The sequence below is a fragment of the Ctenopharyngodon idella genome, chromosome 5 (assembly GCF_019924925.1).
Source record: "Ctenopharyngodon idella isolate HZGC_01 chromosome 5, HZGC01, whole genome shotgun sequence".
Taxonomy (NCBI): domain Eukaryota; kingdom Metazoa; phylum Chordata; class Actinopteri; order Cypriniformes; family Xenocyprididae; genus Ctenopharyngodon; species Ctenopharyngodon idella.
The window spans coordinates 20,982,197-21,003,320 of NC_067224.1; the positions used below are offsets into that span (position 1 = coordinate 20,982,197).

The 21,124-nt window shown below is 37.9% G+C and overlaps 1 protein-coding gene across 1 annotated transcript; it reads right to left on the bottom strand.

Annotated features, from left to right (window-relative positions):
- Positions 1–1,315: 1,315 nt before the first annotated feature.
- On the bottom strand, positions 1,316–19,780 carry cspg4ba (chondroitin sulfate proteoglycan 4ba). Its single transcript, XM_051895127.1, has 10 exons — positions 19,556–19,780; positions 17,183–17,346; positions 11,783–15,355; positions 9,431–9,904; positions 9,107–9,283; positions 6,056–6,254; positions 5,409–5,540; positions 3,766–3,938; positions 3,247–3,430; positions 1,316–2,745 (listed from the first exon to the last, which is right to left on the bottom strand). Exons 1-10 carry the CDS (start codon positions 19,611–19,613, stop codon positions 1,547–1,549), a joined length of 6,333 nt encoding a protein of 2,110 aa, XP_051751087.1. The 5' UTR covers positions 19,614–19,780; the 3' UTR covers positions 1,316–1,546.
- Positions 19,781–21,124: the final 1,344 nt, after the last annotated feature.

A 21,124-nucleotide genomic window follows, 5' to 3' on the forward strand; every position in this document is an offset into this window, starting at 1 on the left:
ATGTTATCCCATTGAAATGATTTCAGTGTAATACATTGTTTTTTTTTGTTTTGACTTTTGTCATTTGAGGTAGACACAAAAAATACTCTTAAAACACCCAGAATCACTTGTGTCTTCACAAATGACTTTGTGCATCTATCAAAAATACAATAGAACTTGCTCAAATACTTAATTTGCCAATGAGGATTAAAAATCATTTAAGTCAGCATGAAATTGAAATTAACACTATTTTCTAAATTCATGTTATCGATTTTATTGTTAATGATTCATCCATGCATACGTTTCATTTTTGTTTTGACCTTGTAATTTTTAATCAATATGCCATGACTCGATCTTCTGGTGAATCTGAACTTCGCTCTGGTACAAATGTCAGACTTCTTTAATCCACTTAAACTCCACCCCTTTCTTACAACCAACTACAAGCTTGTGTTCAGATCTGCTTCCATCCAATCAACAACAGATACTTTTTCAATAATCTGTTTCACTCAGATGTATGTCAAAATATAGAACAAAATATCTGTCTCCCTGGATGTTTTCCTCCCTAGTATTTGGGTTCCTAGGAAAATGCTGATCATGAACAATATTTGTAAACATCAAGGCTGTAAATACATGTATATGCAAAAACCAAATATACAGTATACACAGTTCACTGATACTTCAATCACATTTTAGTCAGTGATTATCAGAGAGTAGGGATGAATCTGAAGGTCATACCCAGTACTGATTGTTTCGCAGGGTGGGGTTGGTGGTCCTGCAAAGCTGTGAAACTTCAGGTTCCAGGTCTTCAAAAGAGCACAGAGACACAGATGGGCCATAATGGGAGTTTTCACTTCTGGTTTGCAATCTAGTTATGGCTGAACTTCCAGCATTTCTTGGAGTAAGAGGAGTGACGGTTACGACGGGGACAGTTGCAGGCCACTGTAGCTGGTCTTGATGGGACGGGTTGTCCGGTTGAGGACCTGATGTACTCTTTAAAGGCTTTGGTTTCTTCCTCTGTTTCCTTCTTAAGAGCAGCACTGACACGACCACAATGATGACCAGAAGCAGAAGAGCAAGAAGGGGCAAAAGGATGATCATTGAGTTTGAGGAGGAGCCCGTCTGGGAAACTGACTCTACTTTTACTGGGTTATTATTTATAGGATAAATCTCCTCCACCCCATGGGTTGGTTTCAGGTTAGTGGTACCCATATCAATACTGTTTGAAATACCCCAACGGTTGCGACCTTTGGATCTTGACCCGGATTTGGTCACCCGTTGCGTCGTACGCACAGGTGGAGGTGTTGAGGATGGAAACAAACTCATTGCAGCGGTTTGGTTATGAAAAACAGGTCTGATCGTAGACGCTGGGATCATTGTTGACATCTCCAAAGTGGGAACATGAGGTACAATGCTGAAAGCGAAAATTCCATTGGCAGGTTGGACGTTTTTGGCTTTAAGCACAAATCTGAAAGAGTCATTTACTTCATGGACGCCCGTCAGGTTTGCCTTCAACTCAATGGCCAGTTTCTCCTGCTGTAGTTCACTAAAAGTGAAAAAGCTCACAGATTCAGCTTTCCTTTTCTTGCCGCTGGTCGCCCTGATAATCATGCCATTTCTCCGGTAGTAATGTAATTTCAAACACTGGATCATCACCACTCAACAAAGCCAGTTCAGACACATTTAGCAAATGTGGCTTCAGCTTAATTCGAATTCCGTTTGGAAACGTTGCCCCCTCTGTGTACTTAATGAGAGGTTTCACAGTGATATTAACTACTTGGTTAGTTAGGTTCGCTTCTGTTGTAAAGGCCGCAAACTCAAAGTTATCATGGGATGACTCAAGGTTGACCATGTGATACCTTAGCTTTTCCGCCTGGAGATCATCTTGACTGAAAACAGTGACCTCCTCATTGTCCAGTAGGAGTTTACCGTATTGTGGCGGTACTGTGATTTTATAGTGCACTGTAGTGTTTTTACCATTGGTCACTGCGGCGAGGTGTGACCGTGTGAGGGTTACAGAGGTGTGTCCCTGGTCCAGTAGCACCTCTGTGTTGTTAACAAGCGAAACAGTGATCTCTATCACTTCCAGATTGAACAGTTTATATAACGGACGATGATGACCGTCGGTGACGCTGAAGTAGAACGCTCCAGATGAAGGACTGCCATCGTGGACAAATAACACCTCTCTATTATTGATCTGAGCCTGTGAGAAAGAGTCCACCGACTCATTCAAGCGCTCTGCAATGGCTAGGAAACCATTGCTAGGTTTGCTAATCACAGTGTATTGGATTTCAGTGGGTGGGTTATCCAGGTCAACCACACTTAAGTTGTTGGGTCCGATAGCCACAGTGTCCCCTTGAACAACTTTGAGGCTGGGGGCTTTGGTTTTCAGAACAGGTGGTTGATCATTTATGGGGATTATAGTGATGTTGAATGTTTCTGACACGACCTCTGTATCTAGGGGGCGGGATGGTGGTTTGCTCTTTAGGTTGAGATATACATCAAAGTCAAAATGGTCACGGGTGGTCTCAGAGTTGTCGTGATGGTATGTGATTCCATACTTGTTTAGAATGAACTGAGAAAAATTGGGCTTTTCTTTTGTAAGGTTTCGTTCCCCAACGATGATGACGCCATGCTGTGGAAGAGATGTGACCTGGTACCAAACCTCATAAGAACTGCGCTTGGATTCAGGTTGTTTAGTCATAAGATTGGATGCATCCAGCATTGATTTATCAATTAGCACTTTTTCTCCTTCAGTTACCTCCACACCTGAAAAAAAAATAAAAAGATACTTTTTTTTTTTTTTGACAAAAGCCATGACATTTCAGTCATAATGACAGTATACTTGACCATTTCTAGGATATCAATATTGATATTTAATTCATATTTTCTATTTAATATTAATGATAATAATAATAAGAAATGTTTCTTGAGCTCCAAATAAGCATATTAAAATGATTTCTAAAGGATAATGTGACACTGAAGACTGGAGTAATGACTGCTCAAAATTCGGCTTTGCCATCACCAGAATAAATTACATTTTTAAAACATATTAAAATAGAAAACAGTTATTTTAAATTGTAATAATATTTCACAATATTATGTTTTTTACTGTACTTTTGATCAAATAAATGCAGACTTGGTGAGCATAAGAGACAATCTTACTGACCCCAAAACTTTGGACAGTGGTGTAAATAACTGAATATTCAACTTTATTGACTGTAATATCAATTTAATATTAATTGTTTTTGTCAGATTTTCACACTGTACCTTTATTTTTGAGGAGCACAGAAGTTTGTTCAGGTCCAATATTTTCGTAAGAAATGTCAATGTCAAACGTCTGGGTTTCAAGCATAGCAGGAGGAGACGACACAGTAAATATGAACTTATCTAGTGCTGCCCATCCCAAAGAGGTCCCATGACTTTGCTGATATGCTACTTCACTCGCATCCACCTGTAAAAATTACAGTTACATGAGTAACTAAAAAAATGTGAAAAATGCCCCCCAAAACCTCAAAAAATCTTAGACATAAATATAAAATATTGTTTCCTGATATAACACTCTTAATTCTTATTACTCTCTTTCAGCACTGGGTCACACTACGCTTGAAGTATCAGCACAAGCTTGTATTGGCACCAATTCCTCTTGTGTCGGCTAACTAGGACATGTTACATTCAGCTTTGACAGGCTCACAGATTATGCTCATAGTTAAAGTAAATTTATAATTCATTGCCTTGCACTCTGATATGCATGGCACTTATGTAGGAAAAGAGGTTAGAAACACTCACCATTTTTTGTGTGAAGGATGAAATATCTGTTGTGGTCTTGTCTGCCTGCAAACTGACCAGTTTTCCAAATTTAGGAGGATTGATCACAGTAAAATAAATGGTCCGATTTGTAATGCCAGTATCGTCATTTGTTATGGCCTGAAGAATGTTGTTTGAAATCAAGGATAAGGAGCCTAGATGAAAAAAAAGACCATAAGAATAGCCCTGGAAAATTCCAAAACAACACACTAGTCTTGTACATGCTATAAACAAAACCACATTGTCTGGTGTATAGTAGCTCAAGCACTTTGAAATGTGAATGTTGTATTTTTGTTTAGTTTTTTTCTTGGTAATGTTAAACAGAAGTGGATCTGAACAAGAAATTACAACCACAAACAAATTTGGAAGTTATATTTGCTTCAGAAGTGTAAATACAGTCAAAGATTGAGGGTAGGGAACTATTTTGAGATCCTGTTTCAGATCACTTTTATGTTAAAGCACATTAGAGTGACTGAATTCAAACAACTTCGAGATATATTACATGAAGGATTTTGCTAAAATAATCTACAGATTTCTTTCATGACCTTAATAGAAGGTAATCCTTTCTGTATTTATAGTTTTCTGTTGTGTCTAACTATTTGAAAGAAGCCCTGGCCACTCACTCAGCACAAAGGCCACAAGAATAGCTTGACAGGATGTGGTGTTCAGATGCATTTGTGAAGGGTGTCTCTAATTTTAACATAATAATGCATCTATTGGTCAAGCTTACTGCTAAATTACAAGTTCAACAATTCCAAACTCTATCCTATGTTACAAAAATGGATTAGGAATAAAGCAATCAAATAAATTAGAAAGTAACACAAGGGAGAAAAAATACTACTGAACTTCATGAACAAATAAATTCAGTTCATTAGAAGTTAGGCGCACTTCCGTAAAACATTACGGATGAAGCTATTTCAGATGCTACCATTTAGTTAAGTACGGCCATTTATATAACAAAGAAAGCAGAAAATGCAGAAGTTGAAAATGCAGCAGTTACTTTCTCAGACAATGACGTTTTTTCTAACTCTGGTATTAAATGTAGCATATGAGTGTTTCTAAAGTTAAGCAAATGACTAGTCTAATAACTTTAGGGACTTTTCACAGTGTTTAGTTCAGTGTTCAAAGGCTCTCTACTGAGCTATTTATAGCCCGACAGTTAAAGCCATTTTGTTATTTCATGGTTTGGTTGCACTAGGATTAAGAAACCATGAAACGCTGTGTTGATGCTCAGACAGAGACTAAGAAGTCTTAACTGTCTATGAGTGGGTGGAGACAGCGTTGTTGACTTAATACAGAGCGGAAAGGAGGCGTCAATCTGGTGCTCTGACTTGGCATGCGAGGCAGCCAGATGCTGACCTCACTGCTGTGAAAAACATGACGTTATTTTACTCCATAAAAAGAGATGGAGAGCCCAATTTGTTCAGGTACTTATACAGTCTGAGTTTCCATACAAAATTAAGATATGAAGGAGTACTACAGAGATCTAAAAGATGATCTCTCCAATTATTTTTTCTTCTAATCTAATATTTAATATCACAGAAACCATTTCCTTATAGATAATCTGTGTGTGACAGAATATACCAGATCACTGCTTAAGTTCACCTGATGTTAATCAGCATTACCTGGAAACACCTTAAGAGGTCCAGCTTTCTCTAGAGTAAGAACCAGGGCACGAGCTGTAATACTGAATATCTGTCTGGGAGCAAAGTTCACACCATCATTCACTTGAAAGTTGAAGCCTCCTGCCATTGGGCCTAACAAGCAAAAAGAGCAAACAACATCATTTCCAGGAATTTACATAGTTCACAATGCACTGCAGCATCAGAGACACTTTTGAAAACTTCGATGCCACATGATTAAACAACTCATTTTATGTGATCTCATGTAATACACAGCTTACTTTACTAAACATGGTGTCTCAAAAAACAATTAACACATATATTCAGTATATAAACTCAGACACAATCTTCATTAAAGGTTCCATCTTAATCTAATTTGATTTATTATTCATAACTAAACCTGTTGGACGAAGTATACCATGTCTAAACTGCAAGACAAAGTAATTATTCTGTAACATGGTTTCACTCGAACCAATTTTCGCCTAAAAAGGACAAGAACGGGAGGAACAATGCTGTGCTGTGATTCAAAGCACAACACTGACATCTAGTGGTTGAAACACAATGGCACAGACCTTGTGAAATGATCTGATAATGTGATGGATGCTTTTTTAAAAATAAATTAAGATTCTTGGTTGTTTATGATATCTCACCACTATGTACAAAAAGCAGTTGTCGCTGGTCAATGTGAGCTTGAGTAAAGTTCATGATGGGCCTGTTAGGGGCAGTCTTCAGAGCCAGGTGACCATTGCTGGGTTGGGTAATGATGTACTCCAGCTGCTCAGGGATCGTGTCCTCATCTTCTGCATTCAGATCCTCACTGGTGATTTCTGTGACAGAGTCAACCCACACCTGAGTAAACAATCAAACAAATAGTGAGGCATGGATTACTGCTTGAAAGGCTTGTAGTTCATTCAAAAGCTTAGGCTGAATGGTAACTGGCATATTGTAAGGGAAATCTAAAGTTAAATTTATTAAATAGAAATTCGGAAACCCCTGAATAACATGTTTTGGCTGAGACACTTTCCTGTGCCCTCATGGTACACTGATATCAAGTCACTGATTGAATCTTACTCCAGCTAAACACATTTTAGGGAAAACAAGCTTAACTCAACTATTCTGAATGCTGATCTTCTAATCAGATACCAAAGAACAATACAAAACACACAGCAGAGATAATGAGGCATCCTGATTCCAGAGTATTTTTTGGATTCCACACTGTTAAAAATCTGCCAGATTATCTCAATTAATCAACTTCAAGACTGTATTGTATACAGAGGTATAAGCAAGAATCAAGATAATCAGGAGTAATCAACAGAGACACTTATTCAGCAGTTAATAAAAACAAACAAAAAAATTATTAATGACAGAATACTAAAAATAAATGATTTATGTTTTAGAGCTGTTAGGAAATTGCATGCATACGGCATTTGCCGCATGCCACATCATATCTGTACAGAAATGTAGCTCTGGCTGTGGGAAGCGCAAAGTTGAAAGTTTGTTGTCGCATGAACGAGATAAATTTATAAAGGATCATTAAAAATGGCAAACCTCTGGGGAATCACCAGTCTTGAAAACAAGCAAACAAAAAATGGTATTTAGTTGTCCATCTGCTCTGATAAGATATTCTGTATTCATGTGTACACTGGTACCACATTCATCATTGTAGAGGAACAGTGCCAAAGCATAACCAAAACCATGTTCTTCCAAAAGATGCATGCAGTTCTGTTTTTTAACCTCTAGAGGGTCAAAAATTACATAGTGTAGCTTACTACACTAAGTTAAAATGAAAGATTAGAGAAAGAATAGAAATAGCCAACTGTAGCTACAATTGAATACAAAGCACTAGGGGTTACCGACTAATCGACTAGTCGACTTTAATGCTCTGCCATGATGTTTTAAGCATGACGTTGACTAGTCGCTGGTCATGGCCTTTAAGCCCGGAACACACTAAGCCGACGTGAACTAGTGGCACATCGGCAGCGTCTGGTTCCAAAGTTGCCCTGACACACCAAACCGACGCTCGACACCTCATGGCCAAGTAGCACGTCCATTCTGCATCTGCATAAAAAGAAAGCTGAACAGCCAATCAGAATGATCAGATGGCCCGACGAGCTCCGACGCCGATATCGGCCGGGAAAAAAAGCCGACGAGGACCAACTTCAGCCGACGGTGCGGAACACACTGAGAAAACAGCCGGCCGACGAACAAAAACTGCGGCTTGGTGTGTTCTGGGCTATAGAGGGTGCAACAGGATAAGACATTTTTGAAGTCCACCTTTATGCTCCGTATCCCACAGTTAATGACAAAAAAATGCATACTTCGAGAGCGCTCCGCTAGATGGATTTGATTATACCATCTGGTTGCTCAATATTAATCGGGTGAATGCACGTTTTAAACAGGTTATTGTACAGTTAAGTTAGTCGCCGTTCTAAACTGCACGGCTACATAACACCAAAGTCCCTTTAAGACAAGTCATTTCACTCGGCGGCCATCTTTGAAACGCCTCTCGGGCATGCAAGTGCAACTCCTATCTCTTTGAATGGGGAAACATCAAATTCTCCAAAGCTGTTTGCCAAGCTTTCGATTAAATTTCATATTTGAAATCACCAATGAAGTCTGACAACAACTTTCTCATAATTTTTTTTTTTCCAAACGCTCGAATCATGACAAAAAAAACTGTATTTTTTAGGCTGGATCAAGCTAATGCGCATGCGCAGACCTAAATGCGCGTCTCTTGTGCCTCGTTTCGGAGGCGCGCATCTGACTGTTTCTATTTACTCTTCTAACGGCCGCTGCAGTGACGCGATGACTTTACCAGTCTGCGATTGGCTCTTATTTTGAAGGCGGGACTTATTCCGCCATATTGCGCGTTACACTTTCTCCCATTCAAAACAATAGGAGTGACGCGTCTTGTGTTATTCTATAGTCTTTGATAACATTCACACACAAGCGCACAGATCACGTGCAGATAGATCGAACGCATACATACAGAATTATTATTGTCAACACTGTTCTGTGATTTATTTGTTCATTAATGACTCCATCATCGACTAATCAACATCGACTCGACTTTAATCACATAAATGCTGACTTTAAAAAAAATCTGAAGTCGTTCAACCCCTACAAAACACTGAAATAAACCAGATTGTCATAATATGTAATAAAAAGTAGCAGTAGTGAGCCACCTTGTGGGCATTATAAATATTTAAATAGTTGTGTTTGAAATCAACAAGCAAAACCGTTCAAAATCCGTGTCATTTCAATAATTAAAGCTAGAGGAAAACCTACTGAAAGTACTGAGGGTTTTTCAGCTGACAAATCCCTGAAGTTCAAAAGCATGACACTGAAATGTCTTGAGGAATCTGAAGCATGTGGAGCAGCCCATTTGACTGTCACTGGTCTGTGATCTGTGACTTAGACTTCTCTTGAAGTTAAAGCCAATAATTTTCATGTGTACAACTAGTAGCTTGGTCTTATGGGTCTCAGAAACAACTGTGCACTCATCTCTATTCTTCTTTGACTGATGGAGAACAAAGGGAATGTCAGAACACACAAAATAAAATATTAAAACAGTACACACACAAAAAAAAACATCTTTTATCCAGATCTCTGCAGAGTTCTCATACTCCATAAAACATTCTCAGGGCTTGAACCTCAGTTAACCTCAGTCATAAAAAGAGGTTTATATATAGTAATCTCACCCTGAGAACCCTGTTGGCTGTAATGGCTGGAGGCTCGTCATTGACGGCTGTGATCTGGACATGCACAGTCCATGGTGCACTGTGTTTTCGCAGGTCTGTGTCATTTGCTGTGACAGTAAAGTGGTCTTCCAAGGTTTCGGTGTTGTCGTGGATATAATAAATAAACTCCTGCTCCACCTGCCATGTAAAAACAACGATATCTATATTTTACAAAGAGAAAAAGTGACTAAAGATTAACATTTTTTTAAATAAATAAAACTAAAGTAATTGTCTTTTCATAATCTATTCTTTCAATATAACATGTTCAGAATTGGAAAAATGTACCTGCTTCCTTGTAAAGTAAGTTGTGGAAATCCCAGGGAAACGTGAATTCTCAATGCGGCCATGGAGGGGACCCTCTGAGACGTGGTACACAAAATTGAGGCCTGAGAAATGTGGGTTTGTTACTCTGATGATGTCCTCTGTGAGAGCTTTAGATGCCCCTTCCTTCAGAGTGATATTGGATACCTCAATGGGTATAAGGCGTGGGATGATATCCACAGACATGATGATGTCACTGACCTCTGCGACCCCGTTGCTGGCCTCCAGGGTGAATGAATCACTCTCTTGGCCAGGTGCCACCTGTACATACTGAATGTTGCCATCATTAACATCCCGCTGGGAAAAGGTCACTAATGGGTCCTCTAGTGTTCCTTGGTACTGATCTTTACTCTCAATAAAATGCCGTAAATAGCCATGAGATGGAGCAACTAGGATGGTGAAAGTTATTTCTGAGGGTGAACTAGCCTCATGAGTCACCTGAAGAAAAACAGACATAATATTTTATTTCTGTATCTAACATCCAGTGTTGGGCAGCAACTAACTACTAAGTAGCAACACTACTAACTTTTAGGATTAGTTCGCTTTAAAATGAAAATTACCCCAAGATTTACTCACTCTCAAGCTATCCTAGGTGTATTCAACTTTCTTCTTTCTGATGAACACAATTTATATTAATAAATATTGTGACGCGTCCAAGCTATATAATGGCAGTGAACGGGACCAAGGAGTATGAAGCTCAAGGAAGTGCATCCATCCATCAAAAATGTACTCCACAAGGCAATAATAAAGGGGGTTAATAAAGGCCTTCTGAAGTGAAGCGATGTGTTTGTGTAAGAAAAATATCCATATTTAACAAGTTATAAAGTAAAATATCTAGCTTCCACCAGACAGCCTTCTGTATTCAACTTACGAAAAAAGTGTAACTGATGTTGCCTCAGTCACACTTTTTTCGTAAGTTGAATAAGGAAGGCGTAGGACGTAGCGTAAGCGTTTTGAACTGCAAGAGTCGTTACACTTTCTTTGTAAGTTGAATAAGGAAGGCGGCCTGACGGAAGCTAGATATTTTACTTTATAACTTGTTAAATATGGATATTTTTCTTACACAAACGTATCGCTTTTGACAACGAGTATGAAGCTCAAGAAAGTGCATCCATCCATCAAAAATGTACTCCACACGGCTCCGGAGGGTAAATAAAAGCCTTCTGAATTCGCTTCAGAAGGCCTCTATTTACCCCCCGGAGCCGTGTGGAGTACATTTTTGATGGATGGATGCACTTTCTTGAGCTTCATACTCGTTGGTCCCGTTCACTGCCATTATAAAGCTTGGACGTGTCAGGATATTCATTAAAGGGGGGGTATCACACACAGTTTCTGCCAATCTCATGTTAATCTTGAGTACCTATAGAGTAGTAGTGCATCCTTCATATCTCCAAAAAGTCTTTAGTTTAATCATATTTATAAAAGTTACATACGCTGTACCGAGTATTTCCGAAAACAGCCGAGTGCCTGGAGGCGTATCCTGTAAGTGGAGCTAGAGTCACGAGTACGCGCAGTTTTTGTGTAGAGATCTTCTACAAGCTATCAATGGTCAGCTAAACAACTGTATTTAACCACACACAATACACCATCGCATTATCCATGGATAACTTTTGAATCACTATAATGAATATAGCGTATGAATGATGAATAATGAATTTATTAATTCACTACGTTCGTGTTGTTTACATTATATGCATTTAGGCGCCTATTGCCAACAAAACATTTGAAGCGGTTTTACTCACCACCTGCTTTAGCATGAGAATCCAACTCTTTAACAGTGTAAATAAGTCAGAATACATGAAATAGCATTATACCCCCCCTTTAATATAACTCCGATTGTGTTCATCAGAAAAAAGAAAGTCAAATACACCTAGGATGGCTTGAGGGTGAGTAAATCTTAGGGTAATTTTCATTTTAAAGTGAACTATTCCTTTAACTACATTTTTATTTTCAGCAGATTTTTAGCTTTTTCCGGTAACAAGCTACTTTTTCCAACAAGTACTCGTAAAATGGCCCTGTCTCTGGCTGAATTCGGAACAGCATATTAGCATAGTATTCTAGTATGCTACTCTGAATTTAGCCTCTCTCATAGAATCAGAAAGTCCAATTTATTAAAGTCAATCATTCATCCTAAATGGTCCATATGTAGCAATGGAAAGTCTTATTCATTCTAGTGAATGAACATAAGAGCCTTCAAACAACTAAACAAAAACCTGTAATTGGTAAAAGATATTAACCTATAACAGAATTCCCTTGAAGCAGCAATATATTGCTAAAAATTGCCCAATAAAATCTCTAACTGATGTTGATATTTACCTTTAGTTTACTGCTCTCGATCTTGACTGGTTTCCCCTCCTCCACCAGCAAGGATTTGTTATGAAGGATGATGGGTGGCCTTTGATGGCTTTCCAGGTACACCTTCACATGAATTTTAACATCAAGTCGAAGGTCTTTTACTTCCACCAGGAGTGTAAAAACATCAGCAAGATTCTTACTGTTGTCATGATGATAAGACAAGTAACCATTTCTCAGGTCATTCTGGGTGAATGACTCTGTCTTGCTGTCTTTTAAATACAGACTGCCATGTTTTGGAGCCTCTTGGACTTTGAATATTATTTCATTGTCATTTCGGATGTCAAGATTTGTATCCACACTAAAGTTAGCATTACTAAGCGTCTTGGCTTGCCCTTTCTGAACCAACAGGCCTGTGTTGTTGCCAATTTTTAAATAAGCATCCTGTGCGCTAATATCCAACAGAGAGGACACATAGTGCTTGCCATCTGACACAAAGAGGACAAAACGCCCAGAGTTCATCCCATGGTGAATGAACAGCACTCGTTTCTGTTCCAAGTCTTCTTGGCGAAACTGGTACAGCTTATGTGACGTGTCATTCACAAGAACCAAATCCCCCATCGGGATACCACGCCGGGTGTAAACAAGCTGCCCATCACCAAAGTCTGAATCTGCGTCATGGTAGCAAAGGTCATCGAGTGTAAGTAATCTCTGTCCATTTCTGACAACATGAAAAACTTTGTCTACAATGCGGATGGGTTTCTCATCATTAACCAGCTGTATTGAGATGTTAAAAATGCCTTCCTTGGAGCCAATGTCATTATCTCTTATAGAAAGCTTTGTTACTGAACCTGTGGAGGCTATGAAGGTAAAACTATCAAGAGTTGTTTCACTGTCATCATGAACATACATAATACGCCCTTCTAGAACATCCTGATTGGTAAAGGACATAATATTGTCAAAGTCTTTGGTAGAGTTGGACAAGTTGATTCGCATTAGCTTCCCATGGTGCGGCATCTTTGTGATCGTATAGTACATTTTCTTAGTGCTTAGAGTTTCAGCAAACAATTCATCCTTTGTGATGAGTTTGCTTTCACCTTCAAGAAGTGACAGCCCATTGTTTGTCATGAAGATGCTGTTGACATCTGCTTTAATATTGATTCTAAAAATGTGACTAGCAGAATGTGCATGCTTTGAGAATACATGGAAAACAAATTCATCACTGGTGTCCTCATACGATCTTTCCACTAGTTGGTATTTGACTTTCAGATTTGTGATATCCCTTTGACAAAATGTGGAATTCACATCCAACTTGGCATTATTCACTTCAATTATTCCTCTTTTTGGTAAAGTCAACAATCTAAAACAAAGCTCATCCTCAGACAAGCTCACACCGTGTGCTGTTGCATACAGATGCTCAGGGTCAATTACAGCTTTCGTAATTTTGTCCAACTCTAGGGGTTCATTGTTCTCTATTGTGTAGTCTATCCACTTTACCTTTATGGGAAACACTAGTTCTTCAGTAGCTCTGGAGGCCACAGTTACTTTACACTTGAAGTGGTCAGTACTATTACTTGTTTGAATGGACTGGTAGGTGCTGAGGTACCTCAAACGCTCCTTTTCAAGAACTCTTTGAGAAAACGAGCTGGTGATCTTCCACTCTCCACTTGAGTGCATCCTTTGGAGTTCACCAAATCTTGGTGGCTCAATTACATCATAACGAATGTCAACCACCTGCTTGAATGCATTTGTCCAGACAGCCAGTTGGTTGGTGCTTAACAGAAACATCTCTCCTTGAGTCACTTCCAGACCCGTGTTATTGGAGATTTTATACTCAAGTCCCACAGCCATTATTCTAAGCACCACTGTGTTACTCACCTTCTCTCCATCACTGACTCTTAACACAATCCTAGAGTTCCTCACACCAGTGTGGACATAATTTATCTTACCGTCTACAAGAGCTGAATGGGAGAAAGAAGCTACTGGTGTACCAGCATTGTTTTCGTTCTCCAAATATCCTGCATCTGCATTAAGGTTCCCTAACACTGAATAAACAAGGTCTGTGTAATTGCTGTCAATGTCTATGGCCTTCAGAACATCAGTGGTCAGCCTCTTCTTGGAGTTCTCTAGAAGAATAAACAGATTCCCCTCAGGTAGACTCAACTCAGGAGCATCATTCGTTGGCGTAACAGTGACATTATATCGGTACAACTTGTGTCCCTTCAGATAGCTTGGCACCTCCTTTCTGCTACTGGAGAATACAGAGAACATGAAGTAGTCCAGTGGGTCTTCAGATCCCCCATGGATGTACATCACCCTGCCGTGCCACAAATCCAACATGCTGAATGTATGTTCAGCCTGCTCTTGGTCTACGTCAAGCCTAAGTTGACCATGCACCGGCTGCTCTTCAATCCTAAAGATGATCTGAGACTGACGGATGCCAAGCTTCTTGAAATCGAGGTTTACTTTAATATGCTTAGAATCCAAGGCTCCCCAACCCCCTTCCGGGACAACAAGGTTCTTAAGCTGTAGAAAATTGTGTCCATACTTCTTGACAAGACCTTTGGCTAGGGTGGACGCATCGGTGGGTGGCAGCTGAGTGACAGAGTCAACGAGGGTCATGGGAAGGGTTGTTGGGCTCACTGTGGTGCTTATATCCAGATCCTTTTCAGGATCACAGCCAACAGAGATGTCTTTGGTTACCACAGCATTGGGGAGACCCATTTTGACATCATTTATTTTAATGTCTCTGAAGCATCCTTTGAAGGAGCCACCTTTAACACGCTTCCCTGCTACCGAGGAAAGACCCACCTTTCTGACCTCAGAACGTGTGCCGTCATCGATTCCCCCAAGGAAAAGGAAACCTTTCAGATGAAAGGCTTTTGATCTGGAGCTTATGATGGACTTTCCAGTCTCTCCATCTACTGTGAGTTGGAGGCTTTTTGGAGTGAAAAAGAGCTTAACGTCATGCCATTTGTTGTCGTTGATGAAGGTGAGGGAACGTAGTTCTGTTTTACTTCCATCTTTACCAACCACAGCAAGAAGGAGACCTTTCTGGATCTCCAGGGCGACAAAATCTCCCTGTCGAGCTGAGCTGTACATGATGATCCCTTCTTCAGCTGATGTGTGGATTGAGCATTCAAAAGCCCACTCATGTTGTGCCGTCCAAGGAGGTAGGGATATGTAAGCCTGTGAGCTGAAAAAACTGATCGGGTCATCCTCATTGGCAAAAAACTGTGGGCTGCATCCTAGGGAAACCTCATAAACATTCTTGAATCCAGAGTAGGACCTCAGCGATGAAAGTAGATTGTGCTGATTAAATATTACTTCATCGAGGCAACCACGGAACCCATTGAGATCGCTGGACAGATAAGCTTGATCCAAACCTCCCGTACCACCCACATATAGGCCGTCGTTGATGTGCAGCTCTCGCTCTGGGCCTGACATTCGCAGGCTGGTCTTGGAGTGGTTGTCCACAGTCAGTGTGACATTATAGATTTCATGGAGAAGCTCTGCAGTGTGCCAGGCCAGATCATTTAGCTGGGTTCCACTCTCTGAGAGAAGGATCTGCTCTCCAGAGCCCAGATCCAACCTTACCTGTGAATGACAGAAAAAAAACCTGTCTTAATACATAAAAACACAAGAATTTTTATTTTGGTAACACTTGTATGGGGAACACATATTCACTGTTAACTACGACTTTTGCCTCAATAAACTCTTACCCCCGGTTTCAAAGACAAGTCTTAAGCTAGTCCTAGACTAAGATACATGTTTGAGCTGTTTTAACTGAAAGTAACTTGCCCTGACATATCTTAAAATATGTCAGTGCATAAAAGCCACTTAAGTACCCTAATTAAAGCAAGACCTAATCCTGGCTTAGTGTAAACCCTGTCTGTGAAACCGGGCCTTAATTTACTGCTTATTAATAGTTAGTAAGGTAGTTGTTGTAGCGTTTAAGGTTAGGTTTAGGGTAGGATTTAGGGTTATAGAATATAGTCATGCATAAGAAGGCATTAATATGTGCTTTATAAGTACTAATAAACAGCCAATATGCAAGCTAATAAGCAACTAGTTAACAGTGAGAAGTGTTCCCCATACTAAAGTGTTTTTATAAAATACACTATACATAACCCATAACTAAGGATTTTCAGAAAACCGCAAGGTGGTGCTAGGTGGTCTGTGGAAATTTTTAAAGATTTTTTTCCCAAAGTTAAATTTTTTAAATAAATCTTTTAATTTAAAAGCATGCTGATTTAATATTGATTGTGAAAAGTATTTTACAAATAAATCTGAATTGAAAAAGTTTTTTTTTTTTCATGCTACGTTAATACATAAAACATTAAAGTAAACAGTCAAAGTATTGAAAGTAAATGTTTTTTAGATAATATGTTAATAATTTGCTTTGGCTTCAGTAGTGACAATATAAAAGCCAATTATTTATTTTATGAAATAACATGTTGTCGTTATATCTATAATATTTTTTACACAGTATAAATAAAAAAACATATAATTATAAATAAAAAAATATATATATATAATTACTAACAAGTTATACTAACAAAATGTCCACTATAACAGCAGTTAATTGTATGAAACCTAGCACTTAATTTTAATGAAATGATCTTCTATGCTGAAAACAGACCATTTTTACTCATTAGCATTTGTCTATAGTAAATTCATTAAATATCACTCTCCTTACATGAGACAGCTAAGACAAACCTGTTAAGACTTGCTGAATATTTAGCTTTTCCTCAGCTAAAAGCAATTATAACCTGTGATGCACTCGAAGAGGGTCACAGCCAAAGGATAGCAAAAGCACAATTTAATGACCTGAGATAAATGTGAGAGTTCAAAGATACTTTCAATTACAGGAAAATCCGACCTCAAAACGTTTATCACAATCTGTTCTGTTGTAGCCCTAAGATATCCTCTATAAAAGGAATCTTACGTGAGTGCCACTGAGAAAAATGTAAAAACCAAAATCCATTTCAGAAATTCAGGCAAAGTTTTTGAACTGGATTGTGGGAGTTTATTCAATATGATCCAACTCTAGCAGATCCTCCAGTCATGTACCTAATTCTCTCACAATGTCAACTAAGCTCACATTCTTCAGCCCTTAAGTCAGTGCAATCATCAGGTTTGTATTGCATACCTTAAAGGAAGGAGCCAAAGTGGAAGAATCTGTGGTGAAGCAACACAGTATCATAACTAGGCCGTGAATAAAATTCACCACTGCATTTCATATAAAGAGGACGTTGTTGAGTTATTGTCTATTTAACATAATCATTGCAACTTAACATAATCCTTACAATAGTTCTAATTAGATTATTTTCAAGCCCAAACAGAATTGACATGTTCCCACAAGTAGTTTTGTTGTGGTAGATCTAAACATTGCTGAGGGTGAAATAGCAACACGTGACTCACCTGCAGTCTGCCAGCATTCATCTCCAGCAACAGGAAATCATTCTGCCCTGCAGCCAGGAAAAGCAGGCCACTCAGGCTGGAGGTGCGGAAACGAACGTGCAGTGTGTTACGGCTAGACGTCTCTGTTCCTTTTAACTGCACAAATCCATCACCATAGAATGAAGCTGCAGATAAGAGAACATCACCTATGGGTTTTTTTTTTTTTTTTTTTGCCCTTAATGCTTCATGAGTTCGTTCAAATGAAGCAGAATGAAGCTTGAACTCACTTTCATTTCTTTGCCTATTGTGAATTAAACTTAATTACATCACTTTTCAATTACACTTTTAAACGGATGACTTTAATTTATGGGAAGATTTATGTACAATTAAATGGATAGTTCACCCAAAAATGTAAAAAAAATTTTAATGTCCTTACACCATGTCATTCCAAACCTGTATGGCTTTATTTCTTTTCAGTGGAAAACCAAAATAAAATGAAGGGGAATCAATTTGTATGATTGCAACAATCTTAAAAAAATATCTTCTTTAGTATTCTTCAAAATCATACAGGTTTGGAACGTCATGAGGGTGAGTAAATGACAGATTTTTCATTTTTGGTTGAACTATCCCTTTACATTTACATTTTGATTTTCACATAGACATTAAATAAAAGTGACTGAAGGAATAAAAAGAACCCAGCAACATTGTCTTTATAGGACAGGCCGGATGGCGCCAGGGAAGCACTGTGATACCCATGTGCATGTGCTGGCATACTCTGCCCTGACAGCACCCTATTCTCAACATAAAAGACTCTGACATGGCCACATTGTCTTAGCCCTGCTGTCCATTGATGGAGGCCTAGACGCAGCTGTTTTCTAACCCAGTCACTCCACAACACCCTTTAATCTACACTAATGTGTTCTACACTCTCATCTTACCTCTCTCTGCAAGTGTTACTATAGTATTTACACCCCTCAATTTGTATGGGCACAGAACACTTCTACTTAAGGACTGAAATGTCACACTGGTGTTTAGTTTAATTTTGTCAAACTATGCAAGTTTATTGTGGTGTCATTAGTCATTTGTGATGCTACAAGTTGCATAAATAAAAATTCTGTTTGAATGAATATTTATTAGTTTTTAAGTCCTTTGTTTACAACGCTCAAGGCACCATGCGAATTTCAGTGAAGCAATGTGATTCACTGAACTTGGCATGGCTGGTACAAGTAGCTAATTAAAATTTTGAAAAGAAAGATTATATTATGGAATATAATATTACAATAACATTTACAGTGCGATGATGAGTAATTATATGTCAAGCTGCTCCATATTGGTCTAAAAATGCAAAGAAGCAATATTAAGACAAAACATTTGATCAAAAGTCTATCTACAATATTGATAAACATTATAAATCAAGGTCAAACTTTGTGGTTTGAGTTATACTAAAAAAACTGAACTGACAGTAAGAGAGGAGAAAACTAGGATGCCACTATCTTTAGTGTCTTTTTATTGCACATGGAGGACTTGCATCTGACATCTTGGAGATTTTATAAGTCTGGACACTGCTCTCCAAAATAATACCACAGAAGACATCAGACAGTTCATTGGAGCTGCTACTGTGAAGCTCAACAACTGCAACTGATGCAACAATTTAACACAAATGACACTAATATTCAAATGTTCACCACAGGAATCTACTGATTGGACATTTGGCTCTTTAAATAATGCTGGATAGTTCTCTGAGTTTTTTTGTCTGTTGTGCAAAGCTGTTTTTTTTTTTTTTTTTTTTAAACAGTTAGGAAAAACATGACCACTTGAATAAGCATCCAGGCCTATAATATGCATTGCTTTCATAATGCAGTAATTCACCAGCATTAAAGCATGTATTTCATTGTTATTAATAACAAAAAAGGCTGTTTTCAGTATCTTGTGCTGACATTTGGCAAACTGTGAATATGAAATTTATGAGAGCCACAAATCTGTGCAATCATGACTGTTACATTCTGTACATAATTTTGGGTTCATGGTTTGGCACATGCAATACTGACTAAGAACATGATTTTTTTGGGATACAGAAGAGTCAACTGCAAACATGCATATTTCAATATATTTGTTTGTATTAATGTCAGTTATTCCACAAACAGAATATGAAAAGACATTCTCATTATTACACAGACAGCAGCCATAAGAAATAGTAAGGCTGGTTGTTCAAGTCATTGCCATACTGTCCTCTGGTACATGAAACCACATAGAAAGAAACGTAATATTTGGGGAAAATCAAGGATCTGCTCTTGCTGAATCCTCCAACTCAAATGTTTTACACAAAGGTAAGTGCTGAAATGTCCTTCTTACTTGCTTTACATTAGCCATACTTGAGCAATTTAAACAACTTACCCCCTTGTGCGAGTCCGACAAAGAGCAAGAGTAGTCCGTTTAAAAGGATCGCTCTCATTTTAACATCAATCCAGTGTGTTCATTCCGCATGAAATGGAGAAAGAGTGTGTTTTAAAGTCATTGTGTTAACAGATTCATGGCTGCTCGGTTACTCCTCACTTTAAAATCTTTTCACAAACTTGTCCGGTCGAGCAGCAAGCGGGGAGCTCTGGTAGAGAAACTCCGCCTCCGAGTCCTCGAGCTTTCTCTAGCTTCAGATATTTGCCCCTCACCCCGCCTACAGCACAGACAAGTTAGCGTATGAAGACCGTATGTTGTACTTGGGAAATTACAGTTAATAAAAGTTATTAACGTCAGAATATAATCGTATGCATATAATACATAGGGGGATACATGAGTGCTTCTTGAATAGTGAAAATAATATTACAACACTGCTAACAAATTGTCTAATGTGCCCAAAATTAGAATCATAACTTTATTTAGCATCATAATTTGACAATATTACAGCTTGCCTGGAAATAAAAAATTATAATAATATTTTTATAGAAACACACACACACACACTAATATATATAGGCCTATTTTAAATGCTATATATATATATATATATATATATATATATATATATATATATATATATATATACATTCAAACCAAAATTTATTCAGACACCTTGAACATTTCATACATTATTACAGTTGTAATAATGAATAATTAAAAAAAAAAATGGTAATAAAATATGACAAGATCTCAGAGTTAAACTGTGTCAGAAAAAAAATTAATCTTTAATTATGTCAGACAACACGTAAGCAAAACATGGTCAGCTCAAAGTGTCTGAATAATTTTTGGTTCCAAATTTTTAATCAATTTTACTGGTAGTCCACTGTATAAAATTTTTGGGTATAATATGTCACAGTTTACTTATATCTGCACCCACTAGTAAAAATATATCAAAAATATCAAAAATGTCTGAATAATTTTTGGTTTTACTATATATATATATATTGGCTCTATGCCATCATAATGGTTGACCTAATGAATACTATCATTAAGTAAGGTTCAGTTTTTCACATTCTTTATATATATATATATATATATATATAGCTTGACTGGAAACTAAAAAAATATATTTTTATAGAAATACATACAGGCTAATTTTTTATGCAATAACTGTAATATAATTTTAATTTTATTCATTTTTAAATCCCTATAGGCTATTTATAATGGATTTTTTTTAAATAGTTTTATATTAAAGTCTGCATCTGGGACATGGGTTAAGCAAAATATACACATAATGCATTTGAAAAGTAGCAAACAAATATAAAGGCAAGGCAGGGTGAAATTTTTTTAAATTTTGTTTTATTGTGTCCTTTATGTAACCAAGCGAAAACAATATATACCTATAATAAAAATCAATGCCTTGACATTAAAAATACGAAGTGGAAGAATTTGTGAAGATAATAAATGATACAGCCTACAGTCATAGCAGGATATTTGTAATTTAGGAACATTCCAACAAAGTACCTCCAATTCAGTCAACCATTCATGTTGGTTTATTATGACAGAATG